We start from the raw sequence: 21,314 nt of genomic DNA, 5'->3' as shown, positions 1-21,314 counted from the left end.
AGAGGCAGCATCACGCATTTTATAGGTGAAGACATGGATGCCTAGTTAAGTCACTTGTCCAAGGTCACACAGGTGGGCAATGAGGACTTCTAACCCAGCCTGCAAAACCACACCCCTGCGCACACCCGAGTGGCCAGGAGCACTGTTGAGTGAGGGGTGTGTTGAGTCCCAGGGCATGTGGGTGCTGAAGTGGGCGGGCAAGCACCTGCCAAGGGCAGGTCACAGGGACAGTCTGCCTCTTCTTGGGTCTGGGCTGGTGGTGAGCAGGAGGTGGGCAGCTGTTTCTCGGGATGGAGGTCTGTTAGGTGTGTCTTTATGAGGAGCCCACCTAAGAGAGGGGCTGGTGGGGAGACCTGCGGGGGCTTTGGTGGGGATGTCTGAGGGCAGGGGGTGTCCATGTTTGACACCGTGTATGAATGTGTGCACTCAACACGATAGACAGCCTCCTTGCCTCCAGGCTGGGGACCTTTCCTGGCCTCCCAGCCTCCCTCAGCTGCCACGCAAGGCTCAGCTGCCTCCTGGCTTTCCTTCTCTCCTGCTAGGGACTCCCCCTCCCCTTGGAGCCCTGCCCTTCACCCCCCCCCCCCCCCCCCGCCGCTCCTTGCCTCCCTGGGGATTCTACCTGCCCCTGTGCTCCCTCTGCTCTCTGCAGTGTCCCCCTGCAGCCCAGACCGCCCCACCACACCTCCCTCTGATGCCTCCCTAGCCTCCCTGGTCCCTCTGCTGGGGAAGAGCCCCATTTCACCCAAACCAGGAAGCGGGGAGCAGCCTTGATTTCTCCTTCTCCTCCCCTGTCCACACGCTGGTTCCACCTTCTACTGTTTCAAACACCCTCCTGCCGAACACCACTGCCACCACCCCTCCAGGCTCCTGTCTAGACCCAAAGCCCTTTCTGCTTTCGAGTCCGCATGTCCTCTCAAAAACCCACTTCTGCTTAAAGCCCTCGGGGACATCCCATCACTCCTGACAATGGCTGGCCCCCAAGCCAAGCCCGCTCTCCCTGACTGGAATTCACCACCTCTCCCACCCTTGGCCTCGGCCCCAGGCCTTCACTGAGCTAACACCTACTCAGCCTTCGGGCCAAGTTAGCTGTCACCTCCTCCAGGAAGCCTGCCCTGCTTCCTACCTCCATGGGGTCCGGTGCCCTCTAGGATCCCTACGAGTGGCTCTCACAGCACTCACCTGATGGATTGCTGTTGTCTGTTTCCCTCCCACAGAAGCCCGAAGGTAGGGACCATATCAGACGTGTTCTGTTACACTTCCTTAACCAGCACAGGCCCGGGATAAAGCATGGGCCCAACAAACATTTGCTGAACGAGAGCAGACATGAGAGTGTGGAGGTCTGGTGGGGGGGAGGGGTGCTGGCTCCATGGAGGGAATAAGACTAGATAAAGCTGTGATCACACAGGCTTCCCCCAACATCAAAGTGAGCTTGGCCCCCAGAGTGGACCCCCAGAGCCAGCAGCAGAAGCAGGCGCCCAAAATAGAGCATCTCGTTAGACATTACTGAGAGGATGTGCAATGTCTTAGAAATAGATAAGCATATTTTGGGTAGGAAAGGAAAGACATTTCATTTTTAATATCCTAATGCAGGCAGTCCTAAAATGAATAAAATTTAAATAGAAAAAAAATCAAAATCCAGTTTTGAATCATTACAACAAGCTGCTCTTAGAATAGGTTTTATAGAATATGGTGTCCAGTTTCTACTTACTGTTAAAAAAAAAAAAGATTTGACATGCGTATTATGCATAGAAAGAAAAAACTTGACAAGTGCTTCTCAGCAATTGAAAGAGGAAAATGAGGACAGAAAATGCTGGCCATGAGCATCCTGGGTACAAAAGGTCATGAATTTCGTATGGAAGAGAGTCCACCAGATAGCCACTGGGCCACACTCCAAGAGTGAGCATCTAAATGCAAGTGGCTCTGCACCACCCTCCAGGAAAGAAGGGTATGGGGACACTGCCCTCCTCCAAACCCTCAGGGAAGAAATGAGTCAGCCTACAGGGATGCGAGGAGGAGGACATCGTGTAGGAAGCCAGGTCTCTGCCCACAGGTGCAGGGTCCTGAGCCCCAGAGCTGGAGGGTGGGGGCCCTCTCTCCTCTAAAACCCAACTCTCCCTTCAAGAGGGTCCCAAGACCTTGACCCCAAGCCAACTATTGGAAAGCTTGGCTGTGGCCACAGGCCTAAGCTGAATTCACTAATCTATTGCTACCAGTGAGAACATGAAAATTTTTAAAAAACTGCCATCTGTCTGATTGGTTTTGACTATTTCTCAATTGGTTTTGAACTTTAAAGAGCTTCATAAAGAAGAGGTGTGAATTGGGGCGCCTAGGTGGCTCACTCGGTTAGGCGTTGGACTCTTGATTTTGGCTCAGGTCATGATCTTGGGGTTGTGGGATGGAGTCCTGAGTTGGGCTCTGCACTGGGGGTGGAGCCTGCTTGGGATTCTCTCTCTTCCTCCCCCTCTGTCCCTCCCCTCACCTCTCTCTCCCTCTCTAAAAATAAATAAATAAAATTAAAAAAAAAAAAAAGAAGAGGTGTGACTCTGATCACCTGTAAACCCTCAGATGTCCTATGTTCAAGCTTCTTTTCTGGGCACGTGCTGTGTGTAGAGGACGTGGGGTGGAGACAAGATGTGGCCCCTGACCTTGGACTCTGCTAACCTTCAAGAAGGAACCAGGCTTCCCCAGGCAAATAGGAGCAAACCCCCAGAGCAAGATGCCCTGGCAAGGTCATCCAGGAGCACCATGTGACATTCTTAATTAGAGCTGCACTTCACTTATATGCTACAAAAGCGGCATTGTGTCTCCAAAGAGAAAATTGAATTTGCCCTCAGTTTGGTCAGATGCTGACACTGAGTGGCAATTTTTAAAACTACATGCATTTGGGTGGGGGGGTCTCTGATCCCGCTGCCAGCTCATGAGCTCCAGGGTGACCGACTCATGTGTGCTTGCTCAGGACTGTCCCCATTCCAGCACTGACATCCCCATGTCCCAGGAACCCTTCAGTCCAAGGCAAACTGGGCAGTCTGTGTCCCTGGGGGTCCTGTCAGGGCTCTCACCTGGTCCTGCAGACCCACCTTTCCTCTTGGGGCCACTCCCAGCACCAACACTCCCTCTAGGGGGACAGATAGCAACTCCCAAACCTACGGGATCTTTAGTCACAGACCTGTGGCAGAGCTGAGGTCTCCTAGACCCAATCTGAAAAAATGGGAAAATACTGGTCTGAGTCCAGTCCCCAAGGACTGTCCCAGATCCGGAGGTGGGACCCTCTTACCTGCACCCAGTTGGCTGGTGAAAGGTGGGGGGGGGGGTGGCCTGTGACAGGGTCAAAGCAGACAGTTGTTGCAGGCCAGGCAGGGGTATGACGGGGGCACATCGCTAATCTCGCACGGTTGCTGAGAGGAACAGGGGCCCTATAGATCTGAGGTCGGAAGCCCAAGGCTGCAGGTCTGGACACCCACGATTTGCCGGGCTGTGGGGAGGAATGTATCAGGGAGAAGGGAGCAGCTTGAAAGGGGCGACTCTCAACGAGGCTGTGAACTCCCTACAGGGTGTGGCCCTCCAAGAGACTCTGGGGGTTGGAGAGAGGGAGGCCCCCAGGCCTGCTGCCCAGCCCCCTCCCAAACCAGCCACCCAAGTCACGGAGGGTTGCTGCTCTTGGTTCACCACCCACCATCACTGGTCAAACCCCTTTGCCCTAAGTGCTCAGTAGCAATGTTTGGTTCTGCTTAAAAATGCCATGTCCTGGAGTCCTGACACCAACCCTGCCAGGTTTGTGGGTTCTCCATTCGGTGGCTCACAGTGACCCAGAGACCGGTCTGCAGAAGCCCCAGGTGGGGGTCCACCCAGGAGGGGCCTCCCAGGGGATGAGGAAGGAACTGCTGGGCCTGACCTCACCAATCCTCCAGGGAGCGCTCGGCACTAAACTGAGTTTTGAGTGTTTCCTAGGCACTTTTATGTCACACTCCCCAGAGCTCTGAACAGGACGTTTGGATATACTGGTGTGAGGGTGTTTACTGAATGAGTACCCTGTGCCTGACCCTGTATGGCTGCCTGCGGCCAGCCACGTGTGAGTCAGCGTCACCCCTGTCCAGCTGGGGACATAGGCTCAGCCAGGGGAAGGGATCTGGGAAGTGACTTACCTCCTGTGTGACCTCGGGCAAGGCTTTGCTTAAGTCTGTTACCAACACTTTGTGCCCTTCATGTGACTAGGGAGGAAGGACAAGAGCCCAGGGCAGAAAAGTATTTCTATTTTCAATGCCCCTCCAAAAATTCTGGGAAGAATCTTGATTAAGATCACTAAGACTTCCTTGTTATTAAAATAACATTTTAAAGTTTAACTCCTGTGCTTTGAAAGGAAAAGCCCTCTGGATGGGACTGCATAAAAGTTATGTGTACCTAAAATATCCTAAACAAATGTAAAAGGTAAACGAACCAGGAACGTATTTTTAACAAATACAGCAAAGAGTTATTATCTTAATATGTAAAGCACAGGGAGGAGTCAGTAAGAAACACCATACTAAGGACAAACACCTATTGAATGAACAGATGAATAGATGAATGAATTAATGAATGAATGAACGAACCAATAACAAACAAACCCAATGGAAATTGTCAACAGAAATGTTATTACAATTCACAAAGAAGGAAGAAAATAGATAATACATAATAACCCAGTATCACTACCACTCAAATCAATGCAAACAGATACACGAACATTTATGTGATTTTAGCCTCTGGAACTGGCAGGGTTCTTTAGCGGAGACACGCTACGCTGAACGTGGAACCAGCAATGTGGTCATACTCAGGTCGAGGAGGAATTGGTGCCCCTTTTCTGGAAACCACTTTGACAATATTAAATCTCTGAAAAACCTCCCTACCGGTTGGCCCAGTGATTCCACCCCTAGAATCTATCCTGTGGAAGTGTTTTAAAAGGTAGGTAGGAATCTCCGGGTAGAGGTGTTCACCGCTGCATAACGATAAATAAGAAAAAAAAAACAAAAACAAATGGAAAGGCAAAATCTAGCATAATTAGCTTCTGATTTAACCACTGGGTAAAACAAGGCGGAGTGGAAGCGGAGGAGGGAGGGTTAAAAACGGGAAGTCAAGTACGATTTTGACTAAGTTTAAAAAATAGGCATGGGGGGGGGGGTGCCTGGGTGGCTCAGTTGGTTAAGCGACTGCCTTCGGCTCAGGTCATGATCCTGGAGTCCCTGGATCGAGTCCCGCATCGGGCTCCCTGCTCAGCAGGGAGTCTGCTTCTCCCTCTGACCCTCCCCCCTCTCATGTGCTTGCTCTCTCTCATTCTCTCTCTCTCAAATAAATAAATAAAAAATCTTTAAAAAAAAAAAAAAAAATAGGTATGGGGAAAACCTGGCAGGAAATCCACCCCAGTGCTGCAGATGCTTTCCTCGACGGGGTTTTCCTCTGCTTCTGCGCCAGGCTCTCTCGGGGAAGCGGGGGCGGCTTTGGGCCCGGGGAGGAACAGCATGCGCGTGCACATGCAGACGCAGACGAGGAGCGCATGCCCCAGAGCCAAGCGAGACACCGGTGCGCAGGTGCCTGTGGGGCGCTGGGAAGCTCAGACACGGTGCACGGACAGAAGTGCCGCGGGGCTCTACCTTTTCACACAGGGCAAGCACAGTTCCAGCTTGGATTATTGCAACCTGTTCTTCGTTTCTCAAATTCTAAAACACAAAAATGCGGGAAGGGCGTTTTACACTGGACCCCACATCCCCGTGCAGACAGCCAGCGCTGACCGGCTTTGACGCCCCTCCGAGAGGGGACCTCGGGGCTCGGCCCCCACTCTCTAAAGAGGCCAGCTTTCAAACGCAGCTGCAGCCCTGTCCTCTCTGGGGCCAGGACTTTTGGAGCTAGGGCCTGTTCGAGCCAATCTTCTAAGGGGGCAAAAATACCACGTCTGCTTTCGGGAATCTGGAGGATCCCGCGCTCCCTCTGGGTGATCCTTTGTGCGCGCCCTCATCCCTTGCAGGAGCGAGGGAGGAGCTAAATCCAGAAGCTAAGTCCGGAAGCCTCCCCTTCCCCCCAGTGACACCGCGACCCCCCTGTGACAGCGTGACCCGCCCGTGACAGCGCGATCCACCCGTGACAGCGCGGCCCGCCCACCCCCGCGGGGGCACGGCCAGACAGAAGCCTTACACTGCACGTGTCAGATCTCTTCGGTTAGGAAGAAACCAAACCCAAAGGAAAGGAAAGGCACACAGAGCACACCCAGGTGGAGACAAGAGCGCGCGAGCAGAAGCCGACCGGCATAGTTACCCCGTTATCGCCAAGGATATCTAGCTTCTTCATAAGTTCAGAAACATTCACATCCTGGAAAAGATTTCCAACGTTCATTTTGCGGGAGGCGCCCAGCCCGTGCAGACCGGTCTCTAGCGCCGCGGCCTCGGCCTCGCCCGTCCCTCTCCCGGCGCGCGCCTCGGGGCCAGGAGCTCCCGGCAGCTCCTTCGGTCGAGGGAGGGAAGGCAGCGCCTGCCACTCGCCCGGCCCGCGGAGCTTTCCAGAAAGGCTCGAGGAGTCGTGAGGGTCAGGAGGACCCCAGCCCGCAGCCTCGTCTCCCGCCCACTCACTCACTGCGCGAGGCCGCGGGGCGCAGCGCCGCTCTGACGTCACACCCACGCCACGTCACGTCACGTCACGTCGCGTCTCGGGGTGGGTGCTGCCATTCAGACCTCACGCACGGGAGAGTGCGGCTCGGAGAGCCCAGAGCTGGGACGTGGCCAAGCTGGGGTGTGCCCTCAAAGCTGTGTCCCACGGCTCTGCTCTTTTAACATGGGTACAAATAGAGTGACATTGGGTGACCCTCTGAAAAATGAACTCTGGCTTTCAAAGTACGGTGGGGGGCCGGGCCATCTCGTTTAACTCCGTTCTGTCTGGCACAAAGGCACAATCCCCCTTTACGGCTGAGCCTGGCCTTCGAGCGGGCCCCTGGCGGTCGGTTTAGCGGAGGCACCCCCCAAGCACGCTACCTTAACTCCTTCCTGGTGACAGAACAGCTGGAGAGCGCTGCTGTTGTTCTCGGGGAAGGTGGTGATTTGGAGGTTAAAGGCTGGCGACCTCCGCTCTCTCTCCTGGAGAAAAGATTTGGTTTAAAAACAGAACTTTATTGGATTATTTACCACTTGCCATTTTCCCACGTTACGCAGCAAAAACCAAGGCATTCCAGTTGGCAAAGGTGTTACTAAAAGGCGCACAGACTACCATCTCCTGGTCCTCGAAGGCGCGCGCCGTGGTCCCACCTCTGCAGCGCACTGGGTCTCCTGCGGAAATGTGTCTACTTCTTACCTACTCGGCTAGGAAGAAAAGGTTAACAAGGTGTCATGTGTTCACCTGCTGCGAGATGGAAACCCAGGAAGCCACAGATCATCATCATTCAGTACTTGGTAAGAACGAGTGCGTGAAATCTCAACAGACAACATTAGCCACCAGCCATGGCGTGTCCCCTGCACCCTGTGGCACATCACTCTCTCATTGAATCCTCACAACCCCACGAGGCAGGCATTATCGCTTTCATTTCATAGACAGGGCGGCAGGACCAGGACACAAACCCCGCATTCACTTTTTTTTTTTTTTTCCAAAATAATCTGCTGATTTCATTCACAGTCTTTTTTTTAATTGCACTAACACACCAGTGATCATTCTATCCCTGCCTTAGATTGATAGTCAAATCTCAATTACTAAGGAAGGAAAAGTAGGCATTTTCCCAGAAGAGGTACTTATTAATCAGATGTAAAGTGACATGTTTTTAAAAAGGACAGGAGAAGCCCAATTAATTACAGGGATATATTATATAGATCTGCCTTGAAAACTTGAGCAATGGACAGGCTAGCTTTATGGGAAGACCAGCAGAGAAGACCTTTCTAAATTATACCTTTAAATCAAACTGCTTTTATTTTCTCAAAATTACAGTAAGATAAGTAAGCATGCTTTGGACCATTCCTGCAGAATCTAGTGACACCACCCATCGGTCTCTTTAGTCACTCAACTAAGAAATGTAACCAAATGAGCACTAGCTTGGATGGTGGGACTACGCAGATGCTCTTGGATAAGGCGAATGGAGAGTGGGGGGGGGGGGGGGGGCATTCATTCAGTTGACTTCCCCAAAGCCCAACCTGGCTAACCTGGTTGGAAGCAGTTCAGGGGGAAAAGTTTATTTCTCTTCTTAGCCAAGAAGACCAAAATTCACAGTGGTTCCATTCTATGGATGTCTTCCTACCTACAACACTTAAATGGAGTCTCCATAGAAAAGGGGACAACAGAAAGCTCCTATTTTAATATGAACAAAAGTCAGAAAATTGGTTTCTAATGGCTCTGAAGGATGGTGGAGACACGTAAAGAAAATTCTAGCACACTGAGAAATGCTCATGGAAATCTCCTGAGAAAGACGCATGACAAAGCCCTGGGAAAGGCTTCCTCGCTGGCCGAAGTGTGAACAGGGACCTCGCATGGCTTCAAGCTCCTGCCTTGTGAATGGAAGACCCCGTTCACGCTCAAGCAAGAGTTGAGTTGCACGGTAACACTTGGTTTGGAGACATTCAGGCCACAATCCATGCCAACACGACAAAGGACAAGATGGTAAACAACTTTAATGGAAGCCAGGAGGAGGAAACAGAACAGGAGGGACACCAGTGTCGCAAGGCTGCTGGCTTTCCCTGGGGCATCCGTGCATGCAAAGGCTTCAGCAGAGGGAGAGCGGGGCCGCTCAGGTGCTCAAAGAGGTGCTCAGACAAACCTAGGTGAGGTTTAAAATGTGGATGGTTTTTAAATGGCAACAAACAAAAAAAGGAGATGAAGTCACATTGCAATACAATGCTAGCACCCGAGGGCGAGCTTTCAGTGGGAAGCAGTAAACCATCACTATTCTTATGCTGGATCCAACTCTGTACTGGGGACGTTACTGAAGGTTTGGAATGTGATGGTTACCCGTGAAAAGCATTCAGGCTCCCTCTGTGCTAATAGCAGTTTTGAGTTGCAGGTTGAGTTACAAACAGTAAGTTTTCAGTCCAGTGCAACCCCGTGTGACACCCACGGGGGGTGGTTCACTGGACGGGGATTTGGAACAACCATACGGGTTCTCTCAAACGCCTAGACAAACACCTCCCTCCCCCCTGCTTACTTACTTACCTGTGTTTACCTCGGCAAATAGAAAATGGGCCAAACTAGCAGTAAACACACTACAGAGTCAGTTGTGGGCCAGGTCGGGCCCTGCTCTTTCAAAAGGAGAGATTCCCTGCATGCAAGGTCACTAAAAAGGTGTGTTATTAATTGCAACAGTGCTTCTGTCCGGGTTTGCAGAATGCATACCAGGTGACTATGCATGCAGGAAAGAAGTAGTTATGGAAATGAAACACAAATAAAAAAGGCAAAATATTGCAAAAACAAATTATTTTATTAAGTGCAAAACAAGCCGTAGGCAATAAATAGATTAGCTCTGGTACATGTCCAAAGACTTCGGTGAGCATTCTCTCCAGAACACATTAAGGCAGTGAAATTATTCTGAACATACAGATTTAAAAAAAAAAAAAAAGAAAAAGAAAAAGAAAAGAAAAGAAAACAACTCTACCACGTCCCTTTATACATGCTGGAGGACATCTGGGAGCTTTTACATGAATTTCAGTTTGGGCTCAAAGAGAAGGTCTGCTCCGTTTGAGAGCGCACAACAGATAGAGTCTCTTACTTCGAGCTCCAGCACTCGGAACTCTAGCAGCTCGTTCTGGTCCTTCGCATCTTGCATTTCGTTCTTCAGCTGGCTCTCTTCCATTTCCAGTCTGTAAATCTAGAGCAGACGCACCTGTGGGTTAGCGGGCAGGAGGACCGCCGTCTCCACGGAGACGTGGCCTGCTTAGTGCAGATGGGGGGGGGTGCCTGCTCCATCCCTCTGGCCCCAGGCCTGGCCCGGAAGATGGGCTTCTCCATAGACTTGCTGAATAAATGAATGATGGGGAAACTGAGGCACAGAGCCACTAAGTCCCTTCCTGAGGTCAAATGTGAGGGAGGCAGGAGTGCAGCATGGGCGCTTCTGATCCCAAAGTCTGTGTGTATTCTTTTTGCATGCTGTCTTCCCCCCCCCAACCCCCAGCCACCAGGGTGATACCCCCCGCCCCCAGACAGAGTGGGACAAGCCACAGCAGAAAAGCATACACTGCTGTCACCCAACCAGAGGGCTCAGGAGAAGGCTTAGCACAAGCAGCTCTCGTGTAGGCACAAGTCTATCTGCGAAGGTGGGCTGCTTGGTCCGACACCCACCGGGAGACCCTGGAAAAGCACCCTAATGGCTCCGTGGCTCAGTTTCTGTCCAAGGAGCATAAAGCTGCCCGTCCTCCTCTGGCAGCAGCCAGGACTGACTGAGAGAAGGCACAACTCCTTATCGAGGGCTTCCATGAGTCACAGCCACAGGCAAAGGCCTCTCCCTCCTCCTGCCTGGAGAACCAGAGGGGGTTCTCCACTGACGGGGTGCTGCACCCCAGGGGACATTTGGAAACAGTGTGTTTTCTCCATGGCTCCTTAAATTTAGTGAGCAGGACCAAGGACATGGAATCTCTCCCAACGCACGGACTTGACCTGGAGGGCAGTGACAGGTCTTGTCCCAGTGCTCCAAATGCTACAGAGAAACACAGGGAAGTGAGCAGCCACGCAGCTGGTCAGTGAAGAGCTGGGGCTGGACCAAGCCCCCTCCCAAGAGGGCAAGGCTGGGCTCATCCAGGGCAGGCATTCTAGGATGCTCAAAGACTAAGGCCTAACCTAGGTCTGTCTGGTTCTGCTAGTATGGAAGGTCTGAACAGAAAGTACACTGGTGGTTGCCAGGGGCTGAGGGGTGGGAAATAAGGAGGGACTACAAATGGGTACAAGGGACCTTTATGGGAGGCTGAAAATGTTCTAAAACTGCATTGTGGTGACGGCTGCACAACTCAGTAAACTTACTAAAACAAAACAACTCTGAATTGTGCACAAATAAGAAAAAAATAAAGCTAAAGTCTTGTCCCAAGGCATTAAATCTACTCCCCATGCTGTCTCGAGAAAGGTCTAGAAAGTTCCATGACCACAGAAGGAAGACAGGCTCAGCTTTGTCGGCGCCATGGCCTCCAGTCCAGCAACTGAACCGTGATGGCTTGAAGGCCTGCCCATCAACCGGCACCTTCAGTCCGCCCTGGTGGGAGGGGAAGGGCTCTGGAACCCCAAAACAATGGCAGAGGTGGGAGGATGGAAAGAGGAATAGCGACCCTCACTGTGTCTGCAGGGTGGTCTAAACCAGCTCTGCGGGCCTTGTCTCAGAGGACAGAACCGGGGCCAATGGCTGGGAAGCCCCAGGAATTGGGCTCTGACTCAAGATAAGGGACAGTTCCCTCCTGAGAGCCGGTCAGGAGCCAGAGGGCTGCCATGGGGGCACCTCCATGGGCCTCTGAGGGCCCTGACTGTCCGGGCTTGGTGATTCTCTGAGGGGGCAGTGAGAGGATTGATGCCCACCTACCTTTTCCAGCAAGTCTTGGTTTGTTCTGATGAGCAGCTGCTTCTCTTCAACCCACTTGGAATCCTAAGAAAAAGCACTAAATATGTTCACACTCCTTGAAGCAAACAGGCAGCTAAAGAGCAAAGTGGTGTCGGTGACCAAAAGGCAATAGAAAACTCTGTATGGAAAGGTCAGAGAAAGGGACAGCAGCTGGAAAGACGTCATGGTCCCTCTAAACTGCTACACCCGAAAAAGAGAGCCGGCAGGTTTGTGGGGTGTCCCTTCTCCATGGCTCACGCCCCCTGAAAGCGCACAGAGTTCGCGCTGTGAGTGTCCTGGATGGGAAAGCAGCTGCAGAGGGACCGAATCAGCCCTGCAGACCCGCTCAGGCTTGCTCACCACGGCCCGTGGGCTGGCACCCAGGCCACACCCCGAGGGTCTGCCCCTCACCCACGGACCTGGCATCATCACGGGGACGTGCTTCTGTGCCTTCTGGCCCCACTGCCCGTGATGCCCTAACGGCGTTTCTTTGCCTGGTCAGGTCCCATCCAGGGAAGTCCTGTGAGCACAGGGCACCAGGCCTCTGTTTCCACCATGGCATCCCCAGTGCCTAGCACAGGGCCTGGTACACAGCTGGTGCTCAATAAATACTGGAGGATGGATACATGGATAAAGGAATAGGTGAAAGAACTTCCTTCTTCCCTTCTCTCAGCTCTGGTGGCCTCCTGGGCTTCCTTCTACCAACATTTATCACCCTGTGTTGTCCCTGGGTTGACAAGTGTAGGCCCCACGAGGCTGTGAGTCCCCGTGAGGACAGAGCCATGTTCCACTCATCTTTCTGCCTGGAACAGACTGCCTGCAGCCGTCCCGCCCATCTGCATGCACATGACCCTTTGCAATGTGACTTTGCAGCTCCTCCCAATGAGATGTGACGGCTACTTCTCCAACCCTGAAGTGGGGCATGCTGGGGCGTGTGTTGGCTCCTGGGATATTCGCAAATGGGACTCGAGCAGAGGCTTGGAACATACTTATGCATTGAGGCCTCCCCTTTCTTCCTGTCCCCAGACTGCCAGGCAAAGAAGCCAGGTTAGCTTCCTTGAGAGTAAGAGGCCACGAGGAGAGATCTGGCCAACAGCAGGCGCCCGTGCCCAGACAGGAGAGAGAGGCCACTTCAGGCCACCTAGCCCCAGCTGATGTGTCGGCAAAGCAGCCTCGAGAATGACCCCAGGTGAGACCAGCAGAAGAACCACACAGCTGGGTCTAGCCCAAACTGCTGACCCAGGGACTGTGAGCAAATACAATTTTTGTTGTTTTAAACAACTAAGTTTTGGGGTGGTTTGTTACACAGTGATAGCTAACTGACACATTATCCCCGCACACCAAGCACAAAACTTGGTGTAGGGTCAGGGCTCTGGTGGCTGCTCCCTCAACAAATGGCCGTTTGTTTTGTCCCAAACTGGCCCTTCCATTCAGCAGGTGCTGAGGGCAGAACCGGCCCGCAAACATAGGGCGAGCACTCTCGGGTGGGGACGGAACGTAGTCGAAGACGACAGTCAGGCGACACGTGAGCTCAGCCTGCAAGAGGGGCCGAGGTCTTGCAGACTCTTGAGAACAGCCTTCTCTCCCACCTGGACTCTTCCCCGGCTGCTTCCTTCTCCCCACTTCTGCTTCCCCAGTGTGTGCAGTACGATTACTACCCCGTTTTAAAGATGAGGAAAAGAGACAACGTCAGTTGCGCGGGTCACATAACACGTCAGGCAAGCCAGTCCCAGCGTGTTTGCCCTTCACCCCTCCCCGGCCTCTGTGGGGCGTTCTGGACCGCAGTTACAGAAGCAGTACCCGGGGGCTGGCCACTCGCCGGCTCTGTCCGTGCCCAGAGCATCCTGGTCACCACCACCCGAGCCCTCGTGCCACTAACTGGGCATGAGGCCGAGTTCGTTCTAAGCCACCTGTTCAGAACCCCGGACACCACCTTCCCTGAACACCCACCCCCAGGCCCCGCGTGCCAGCCGAGGACCTCGGGAAACCCTCGCCCGCACGGCCTGCCTGTGCACCGGGACCGTGGTGCCACCTGACTCCACCCACCCCCACACGGCCCTCGGCACCCTCACCGTGAGGTGTGAGGGGGGCCCCGTGACCGTTTGGGAGAAAGGCGCGGAGGCGGCAAACCCGCCTTCTCCTGCCCTCTGCGGAGGAGGGTGCGCCGTGGATGGGGCGGTTCCCAGATGGCGGTGCCTCCGGCACAGGATCCCTGAGTGACCCCCGGAGTGGGCGACCCCTGCCTCCAGGAGGGACGGACGGTGTACTGAGCGGGAAATAAACCTCACTGTGCTAAGCCACTGAGAAGTTCCAGCTACCTCCTACCACAGAGAGAACAGCTGACCTGCACCGACTCCAGGTGGGCGCTGCCTTTGGATGTTTCCCTCTGAGAGGCTGGACCACCACCCAGAGCCCCCTCCATGGTCTCCCCCAACCCAGGGCACGGGTCTGGGCCTGGGCTTTGCCTCCCTACTGTGTCCTGCCACCAGCCCGGCCTTGTCACGCTCAGAGAATGTGTGCATGGAGGCGACTCTACTCTGAGAAACTCAAGGGCTGGGGTTTCCCGGGACAGAGTCACACACAGCGTGGAATCCTGAGGCACGGGCTGAGGGGCCAGTTCATTTTCACAATTAAACCCCGATAAATGACTGCAGCTTTCCTTCAGATTCAAGTCAAAAAGGATTCTGGTCACCACTTTGCTTTCTGAATTGTCTCCTGCTTTCACCCACTTGGCCAACAATGAAAAAGCCAAGTTAGAATTTCATAACATGTTTTGGTTTTTTAAAACCCTGCAAATAGGCACCTCAGCTAGGACATTCTCACCTGGGTTCGGCCTGGGTGTTTTTTTCTCTAATGTCTCTGGAGCAAACAACTCAGACCCATAGAGGGGGGACACCCTTGGCACCAAGGCCACAGCAACACCACGAGGGGACAGACGTGCAAAAACCCCACGATCACTCCCGCTCACCTGTCCCTTCTCAACCAGTAACTTCTCCAAGTCTTCGATTTTGGCCTGACACCTCAGCAGGTCGGCTTGGAGCTGTTCCCGAGTCTGGAACAAAAAGGATCAAAAAGTGAGCAGGTCACCGGGAATGGGTGACGGAGGAGCAGCAAGGACCGTGCTGTAATCCAGGCCTTGGAAGCACGTCCATGCACGGGTTCCAAGGTGGCCTACCCAGCTGCACGTATACGGTTTTCAAGAATGGGAGGGTCTCGAGACGTTGGTGGCTCTAACCCCCTCAATGTTATAAGTAATGACACGCAAGCCTGGAGCAGGGGTCGGCGTCCTCGAGGACGTGATGAGCCAGAAGCCAGGCGTGTCAGGGTTCCCCGTCCCGGCTTTCTGATCAGTTTAGTGGTTGCCTTTACCAACACTACCGGGCATGTTCCGTGGGCCCTTGATTGCCTGCAGTAAGGGCTGAAAGCCAAAACACCTCAAGGACCAGGCAGGTGTGTGAGTCAGGGAAGCCGACTGCGTGCAGGGTGTGAGGGGGCGGGGAGGACTGTGGCACCCAGCCCATCTCAGGGGAAATCACCACCTGGCTGCAGCCGAAGCTGCTACCATGTGGAACGGGAAGCCAGCCGCTGCCAGGCTGAGCATGTTTTGAGCTGCCGAGAAAGGTCAGGAACCTGGATTTCTATGTGAAATCTCCTGATGCTTAAATGTTGGCAACTAGATGAAACTTTTAATAAAAACTACACGATTCAGCCCAAACTATGCCCAGCCCTTTACTTCCTCTGACCTATATAGGTTATAGGCTGAACCCTTTATTGTGGCACAAAAAGCTTCCCTCCCCACCAGCCTCATCCACCACCTCTGACCTCATGGGGCTGTTGCAGGAATGAGATCAGGAACGTGCTGGCACCTGTGGTGTGCTCTCTGGGTGTCCCCTCCCTTTCAGAAGGAAGGGCAGGCACCTGCTGCTCTATGTGACTCCCGGAGATGGGGTAAGGGCCAGTGAGTGGAAGTTACTGGAAGGCAGAGCTCAGCCCAGCACAATGGCGGGCACGGCCCAGACCTGGGAGGCCGGCAGGGACCGGAGTGCCTTGAGGGAGCACCCCCCAACAATCCCTGCATGGGCTCTGTGGGGTGTTCACAGCCTGGGAGGGGGAGGAGGGTGAAGTCTACAAGGCCACCACATCTGTGATTTAGTCACTGGGTCCTAAAGTCTGAATGCACTCCTACAAACAGCTGGCACCCATGATGTGTGCGAGACAACAGTATCATTTCTTCCAGCAAGTCCTGCCGTCACTCTGAGGATGGCGAGATAGCACCTGTGGGGTCTGCCAAGGCTTTGTTAGGTGCCCCCCAACACCTCTCAGAATCCCCTCCAAGTGTCACAGGCAAGGCGTGGAGACCCTGGCGGTCCACCCAGCCCCTTGTGGCCCTTGGGCCTGCGACACTCACCCGGGCCTCTCTCTCGGCATCCAGCGTCCCCCCGACCTGCTCCTGAAGCAGGGCGTAGGCCCGCTGCAGGGCCTGGTACTCCCTGGTCAGCTGGCAGAACCTCAGGTCGGCCTCCTCCCTGGTGGTTGTCTTAGCGTCATGGAGAAGAAAGACATAAGGAAGCATGTGACTTGGTGTGGCTCCGAGTGCCGGGGTCCACTGAGACAGAAGCACACATCCAGCCCTCACAGCCGTGGCCAGTAATTACTTAGGGAACTGGTCACTGCCAGGATGTCACCGGGGCCCTGGAGTGACAGGCTGCGGGGGGGAGATGCTATCCCGATCAACGGCACCCTTCCCGGGAACTCATGGAACCCCGGGGGGATCCTTGAGTCGCGGGCAAGGGAGAAAGGGCAAGAGCGCCCCAGAGCCAGCCCCTCCCACCAGCACTTCTCACTCTGGGAATTTCTCCGAAGGAGACAACCCCCTAGGAAGCAGAGGTACAGTACTGGACGGGCACTGGCGCATCGTTTGTAGTCATGGGAAGTGGGAACCACCCGTTATGCGGGACCTGTCACATTAAATGCGTCTGCGTGAGACGTCCCCCGCTCTCACGAGAGATGGGGATGTGGAACATGGTGTTTGGTGCCCAGAGCTGCCTGTGACATCCTGGTGGTCACATGTGTCTGGTACGACCACATTTTACTTGGGTTTCCTAAGAGAATTCAGCTGGGGGGTGCGCGGGGGGGCAAGGACCACGCTGCCCTTTGCACCTTCGTGAGCCCAGCTCACTCAGTGCCGCGGTCATGAACCTGGATGTGCGCGATGATTGGGAAATGTCAGGGTGGTGACTCGGCAGGAGAGGGCTGCCGGTGGTTTTCACCGCCCTCTGCGCTTGCCAGCACCCTGTGGTTACTCTCCTGTGTGACGTCATCTTCTTAATGAAAAAGCAGTTCATGCTATTTCCACTAGGTGGTGTGCCTGTGTGTGCGTGCACCTGTGTGTGCCCGTGTGTGTGTGCATGTATGCATGCGTGTGTGTTCCTGTGTGTGTGCACATGTCCCTGAGCACGCGCACAGGGGGACCAGGGACAGCCCACCATGCAGCAAGTTTAATTGCAAAGATAACAGCAAGGCGACAACAGATTTCCTTTGTGAGATCAGCACTGGGGAAAGGAAGGGACCGCCACGTGCTGCCAGCAGCCCCCCTTGCATTCTGGAGCCCCGCCCAGTGCAGGGCTACCTGCCCTCGGGGCTGCGGGTTGTGATGACACAGGCCCTCCAGGCTTAGATCTTTAGGTGGGGGAGCGGCGGGCGGCTGTCAGTGCCGGAGGCGCCCCCGCAGCACCTCAGATGTGGGCTTGCTTACATCGTCCAAGTCTTCCTCCGGCGTGGCTGGGGCCCTGTCCGTCCTGTCTGTGTTGCAGGATGTTTCTGACAATGTCTCCGAGTCCACGGACTCCTCATCAAATCCAAAAAATGTCTCCACAACATGCTTCTAGAAATGTTAAGTCAATGTGCATGACATCAGGAACGGACTCAAAATTGCTGAGCTCCCCTCCCGCACACCCCAGCCCATCACCCCCTGGGGCACAGGGGTGACTACACCATCTGAGCCCCAAAGGCATCCCAAGAGGCGGTTGGTGGGGTTCCTGATAGACTGGGTGGGAGAGGAGGTCAGAGCACACTGGCCTGACCCTGCAGCCACTTAGCCCCTCTGAGCACAAGCTTCCTTTTCCATCACACAGACATGGAACCCCCCCACCTCACCCAAGAGCAAGGCTATGCGTGTGCTGTGCCCGGCATGTGGACCCTCGATGGGCAGCGTGTGTGTCCTACTAAGGAGGGGCAGCCGGGCCACGTGAGATGTCTCATTCTACGCGCCAGACACAGGGAAAGGCTAAAGGGGCAGAGGGTCCACAGATGGACCCCAGGCTCTGACTGGCTGGGTGAGCGTGTGGTCCAGGTCCTCAACTGGACCTGCTCTAAAAGGCAATTTTTGTTTAACTTTTTATTACAGAAAACTTGGAACACTCATAAAATTAGAAGGAACAGTGTAAGGGACCCTCGTGCACCAATCACTCAGAGGCAATGTTAACACTCGGGGTGCCGGCTCCCTGGTTAGCCTACCCAGCACTTCTCCCACCCCAAATACCATGATATACGGGGCTTCATTGAGCCATTCACGCATACATTCCTGCATTCATTCAGCAAACACTCGACTGAGCACTTTCTATGGGTCAGACACTGGATGAGGCCTGAGGAACACAACATGATTAAAACCAGCCATGCTCTCCCCCACAAGGAGCTTCGGTCCCCTGGGGACTGCAGACATTAACTGACAATCACCAGATCAATTTCCCTTGTTTTAGGAACATTGGCCTTTTTTCCCTCCAAAATAGCCCCCGACAAAGATTTTTATTTCTGTTTACAATCGATGAATGCTTTTCATGACCATGAGGAAAGAACCATAACTAACTCCAGAGTCAGGCCCCAGGCTCCCACTGGTTCATCCAGAACCTGGCTCCTCCCAGAACCCCCTCCCCACTCCTCGTCCCACAGAGGAATCAGCGCTCATCCTGCACATTGAGGGCACCCCCCACCACTGTGCTTGTTGAAGCTGGCCTATGTCTGCACTCTCAGGCGCCCAAATGTAAAAGAAATGTGGCTGCAACCATAATTAATAACATAATTAAGAAAGAATTCAGCCATCAGGAAGGGAGAGGGAGACAGAGTGATTACTCTGTCCTCCTGTAGAGCTAGGGTTTCTGGAGAGGTTTTGCTGGAGGCACCCAGGAGGACAGGGGTTTGCTCATGAGGGGTGAGATTTGGGCTTTTGTATTCCCCACTGTGGCCCAGAGCCTGGCACACTCAATAAATACTGGTTCTCAAATGCGTATTTGTGAACGTGTCTTTGTTAATGAACTCAAAGCTAAACTAATTTGTTTGCCCACAAAGAGTCTTCGGCTTGCACGGACAGCCCTTGCCCTCGTTCACACAGCCAGCACCAGCTGGGCAGGCACCTGCTCACACCCCAGGTGAGTTTAGCAGGTAGAACCGTGGGGACCGGGGCGCCTGGGTGGCTCAGTCGTTAAGCGTCTGCCTTCGGCTCAGGTCATGATCCCGGGGTCCTGGGATCGAGCCCCGCGTCGGGCTCCCTGCTTGGCGGGAAGCCTGCTTCTCCCTCTCCCACTCCCCCTGCTTGTGTTCCCTCTCTCGCTGTGTCTCTCTCTGTCAAATAAATAAATAAAATCTTAAAAAAAAAAAAAAAAGAACCATGGGGACTTATTAGGCTCTGTCGATTTCAAATGATTCCTTCTCTCCAAGTAGAAGCTGGGGACAGTCATATATACTCCCATCTCCTCTCCAGAGGAGAGACCTCACTTGAATTCAGGTATCGAAAACTCTCCAGATGATTTCTGGGGAGCAGTGAGCAGCGGTGACATCCTGATGACGATGGCACCTTCAGGAGCGACAGCTATACCGCACTCAAAGCTCCTCTGCACACACACGCACCTCACCTCCCTGAGCTCCAGGCTCCTCGTTTTCCTGGGCAGCCATTCACCCACCTTATTTCTTGTAAACACTGCTGACTGCGAGGCCTCGGGGACAGGACCGTTTGGGGCAGTGCTGGCTGGCGGCCAGCCGGGACGCGCACGGCCGGAGCTCCAGGAGCCCTCCCACCACGCTCTCTCCAACACCCTGTGGTCAGCGTCCTGGGCCACTCTGGGGGCTAACGACTCATTACCCAGGATGATCCGCTTCTCGAAGCCTCTCGGGGTGGCTAGTTAGGTCCTCCCTCACCGAGCCCTAACACAACATCACGACAGATGTTGCCCATGTACGTTTAAACTAGCGCTGCCTTTGTCGACAGCCTATCCCCAGACCCCAGTGGAGCCCCCTGAAGTCCAATGTGGCCCCGGAGACCAAGACTCCAGGGCAGCATGCTGCAGCGCGGGACGTGGGACACAGCTCTGACGGGGCATCGAGCACAAAAGGACACTCACATTATGTCTCTCTCCCAACAGGAGGTGAGTCCGCAGACCCCCAGCACCCACAACTCCCCCTGAGGCAACGAGTGGCCTAAGAACCCCCCCAACCTTGTACAACACATGGGTTGGGTTAGTTTGTTTCCTCGAAGGGTTAGTTTTCTCATTATATGGGAAGCCGAAATACACCACAGAGATGTATGCCTTTGTTAATAAAAGCAAGATAGAAAAAGACATTCTCACACTTAACGTGAAACTCTGGGGCTGTCTTCTTTGAGGCCATTGCCACCTCCCCCTGACGCCGCATTTTCAAAATCAATGTCAAATAGCACCTGCCTCTGCGGAAGGACAGAATCACCTAGAAAACACTGCTTCCTCGAACGCTCGGCTCTTTAAGAAAGAGTCAAGCAATGGGGCAACTGTCCGGTTCCCAGAGTTGTCCACCTTTCTCAGATTCCCTGGGCATTTATTTCCCAGGAAAAGCCTCGGCTCCTGGCCACACACCTTCTGGGGGCTCGCTCCTCCAGATTTCCATCTTCTTTACCCCCAGAGTCCTGCCTTGCCCACTCCTTTTTATAAAGCAATCCAAATGTTTAAGATGCCGCTGGGGCAAAAATGAAAAACAAATGTGTCTGTTCCGTTTACTCCTGGAACAGACAGAAGTGCTCCTTCTCAGCAGATGGAAAAGCCCCGAGGGGAAGAGAGGTACCTCCAAAATAAATCACCCTCCCCGGACTGCAGCCTCCGAGCCCCCTCGCTCCTGCCTGCCCGCGTCCCTTCCAACAGCTGCCTGCGTGGACAGGGGCTCTCCAGCCCAGGGCCGTGTCCTTTCTCAGAATGGCCAACAGTCGCCCAGAGCTGGCAGCTTACCTTCATGCTTATAGGTCATTTCCTGGCAGCCGGAAAAGTACAGACACACCAGGGCACAGAGACAGAGAAAGAAGGAGAAGTACAGCACAAAGAGGATGTACTCCATCGCAGGGCACAGAGGCAGAGCCCACTAGCCCGCGTGCGCCCGGTGAGCCCAGAGCAGCCTCTCTGGCACCTGCTCCCAGGCCTCTCCAGTGCTAGGGGGAAGCACCGCTTCTCCCCTGGAACATTCTCCTCCCTTCCACCACGCCCAGCCCACTGTGTCTGAGGCTTCCTGCCGACTCCCGTGCCTGCAGCTCTGTGATGAGCCTCCGGCGGCCAGCCCGAGGGCAGATCCGGGGGCTGAGAGCAGCCGGTTTCCAAGATCTGGGCTGGCACCGTCGGCACCCAGGACAGCTTCCGCGCTGGTGCATTCTCTGGGGGCCGCCCTCCCGGCGCTGCCCTGCCACAGGCCCTGGGTCCCTGGGCAAGCGCAAGGCCCCCGGGAACAGCGCTAGCAACAGTGACGCGGGGAGAGCTTTCTTCAGGCCCAGAGCCAAACCCAGGAGGTGCCTCCTGCC

At 54.2% G+C, this 21,314-nt stretch overlaps 1 protein-coding gene across 1 annotated transcript in view; it reads right to left on the bottom strand.

Moving 5' to 3' along the window:
• The window catches only part of JAKMIP1 (janus kinase and microtubule interacting protein 1), a 121,956-nt gene that overhangs the window by 11,786 nt on the left and 88,856 nt on the right, over window positions 1-21,314 (bottom strand). The window contains exons 9-16 of the mRNA XM_032399682.1: window positions 17,265-17,393; window positions 15,918-16,046; window positions 14,478-14,561; window positions 11,492-11,554; window positions 9,701-9,799; window positions 6,993-7,094; window positions 6,283-6,336; window positions 5,625-5,690 (exon numbers count right to left, since the gene is read on the bottom strand). Of these exons, the coding sequence (XP_032255573.1) occupies window positions 5,625-5,690; window positions 6,283-6,336; window positions 6,993-7,094; window positions 9,701-9,799; window positions 11,492-11,554; window positions 14,478-14,561; window positions 15,918-16,046; window positions 17,265-17,393 (726 nt within the window). The remainder of the gene's footprint in view (window positions 1-5,624; window positions 5,691-6,282; window positions 6,337-6,992; window positions 7,095-9,700; window positions 9,800-11,491; window positions 11,555-14,477; window positions 14,562-15,917; window positions 16,047-17,264; window positions 17,394-21,314) is intronic.

The sequence above is a fragment of the Phoca vitulina genome, unplaced genomic scaffold (genome assembly GCF_004348235.1).
Source record: "Phoca vitulina isolate PV1807 unplaced genomic scaffold, GSC_HSeal_1.0 scaffold3, whole genome shotgun sequence".
Taxonomy (NCBI): Eukaryota; Metazoa; Chordata; class Mammalia; order Carnivora; family Phocidae; genus Phoca; species Phoca vitulina.
Note: the sequence above shows the minus strand (reverse complement) of the source record. Positions and strands in the feature narration are given on the sequence as shown.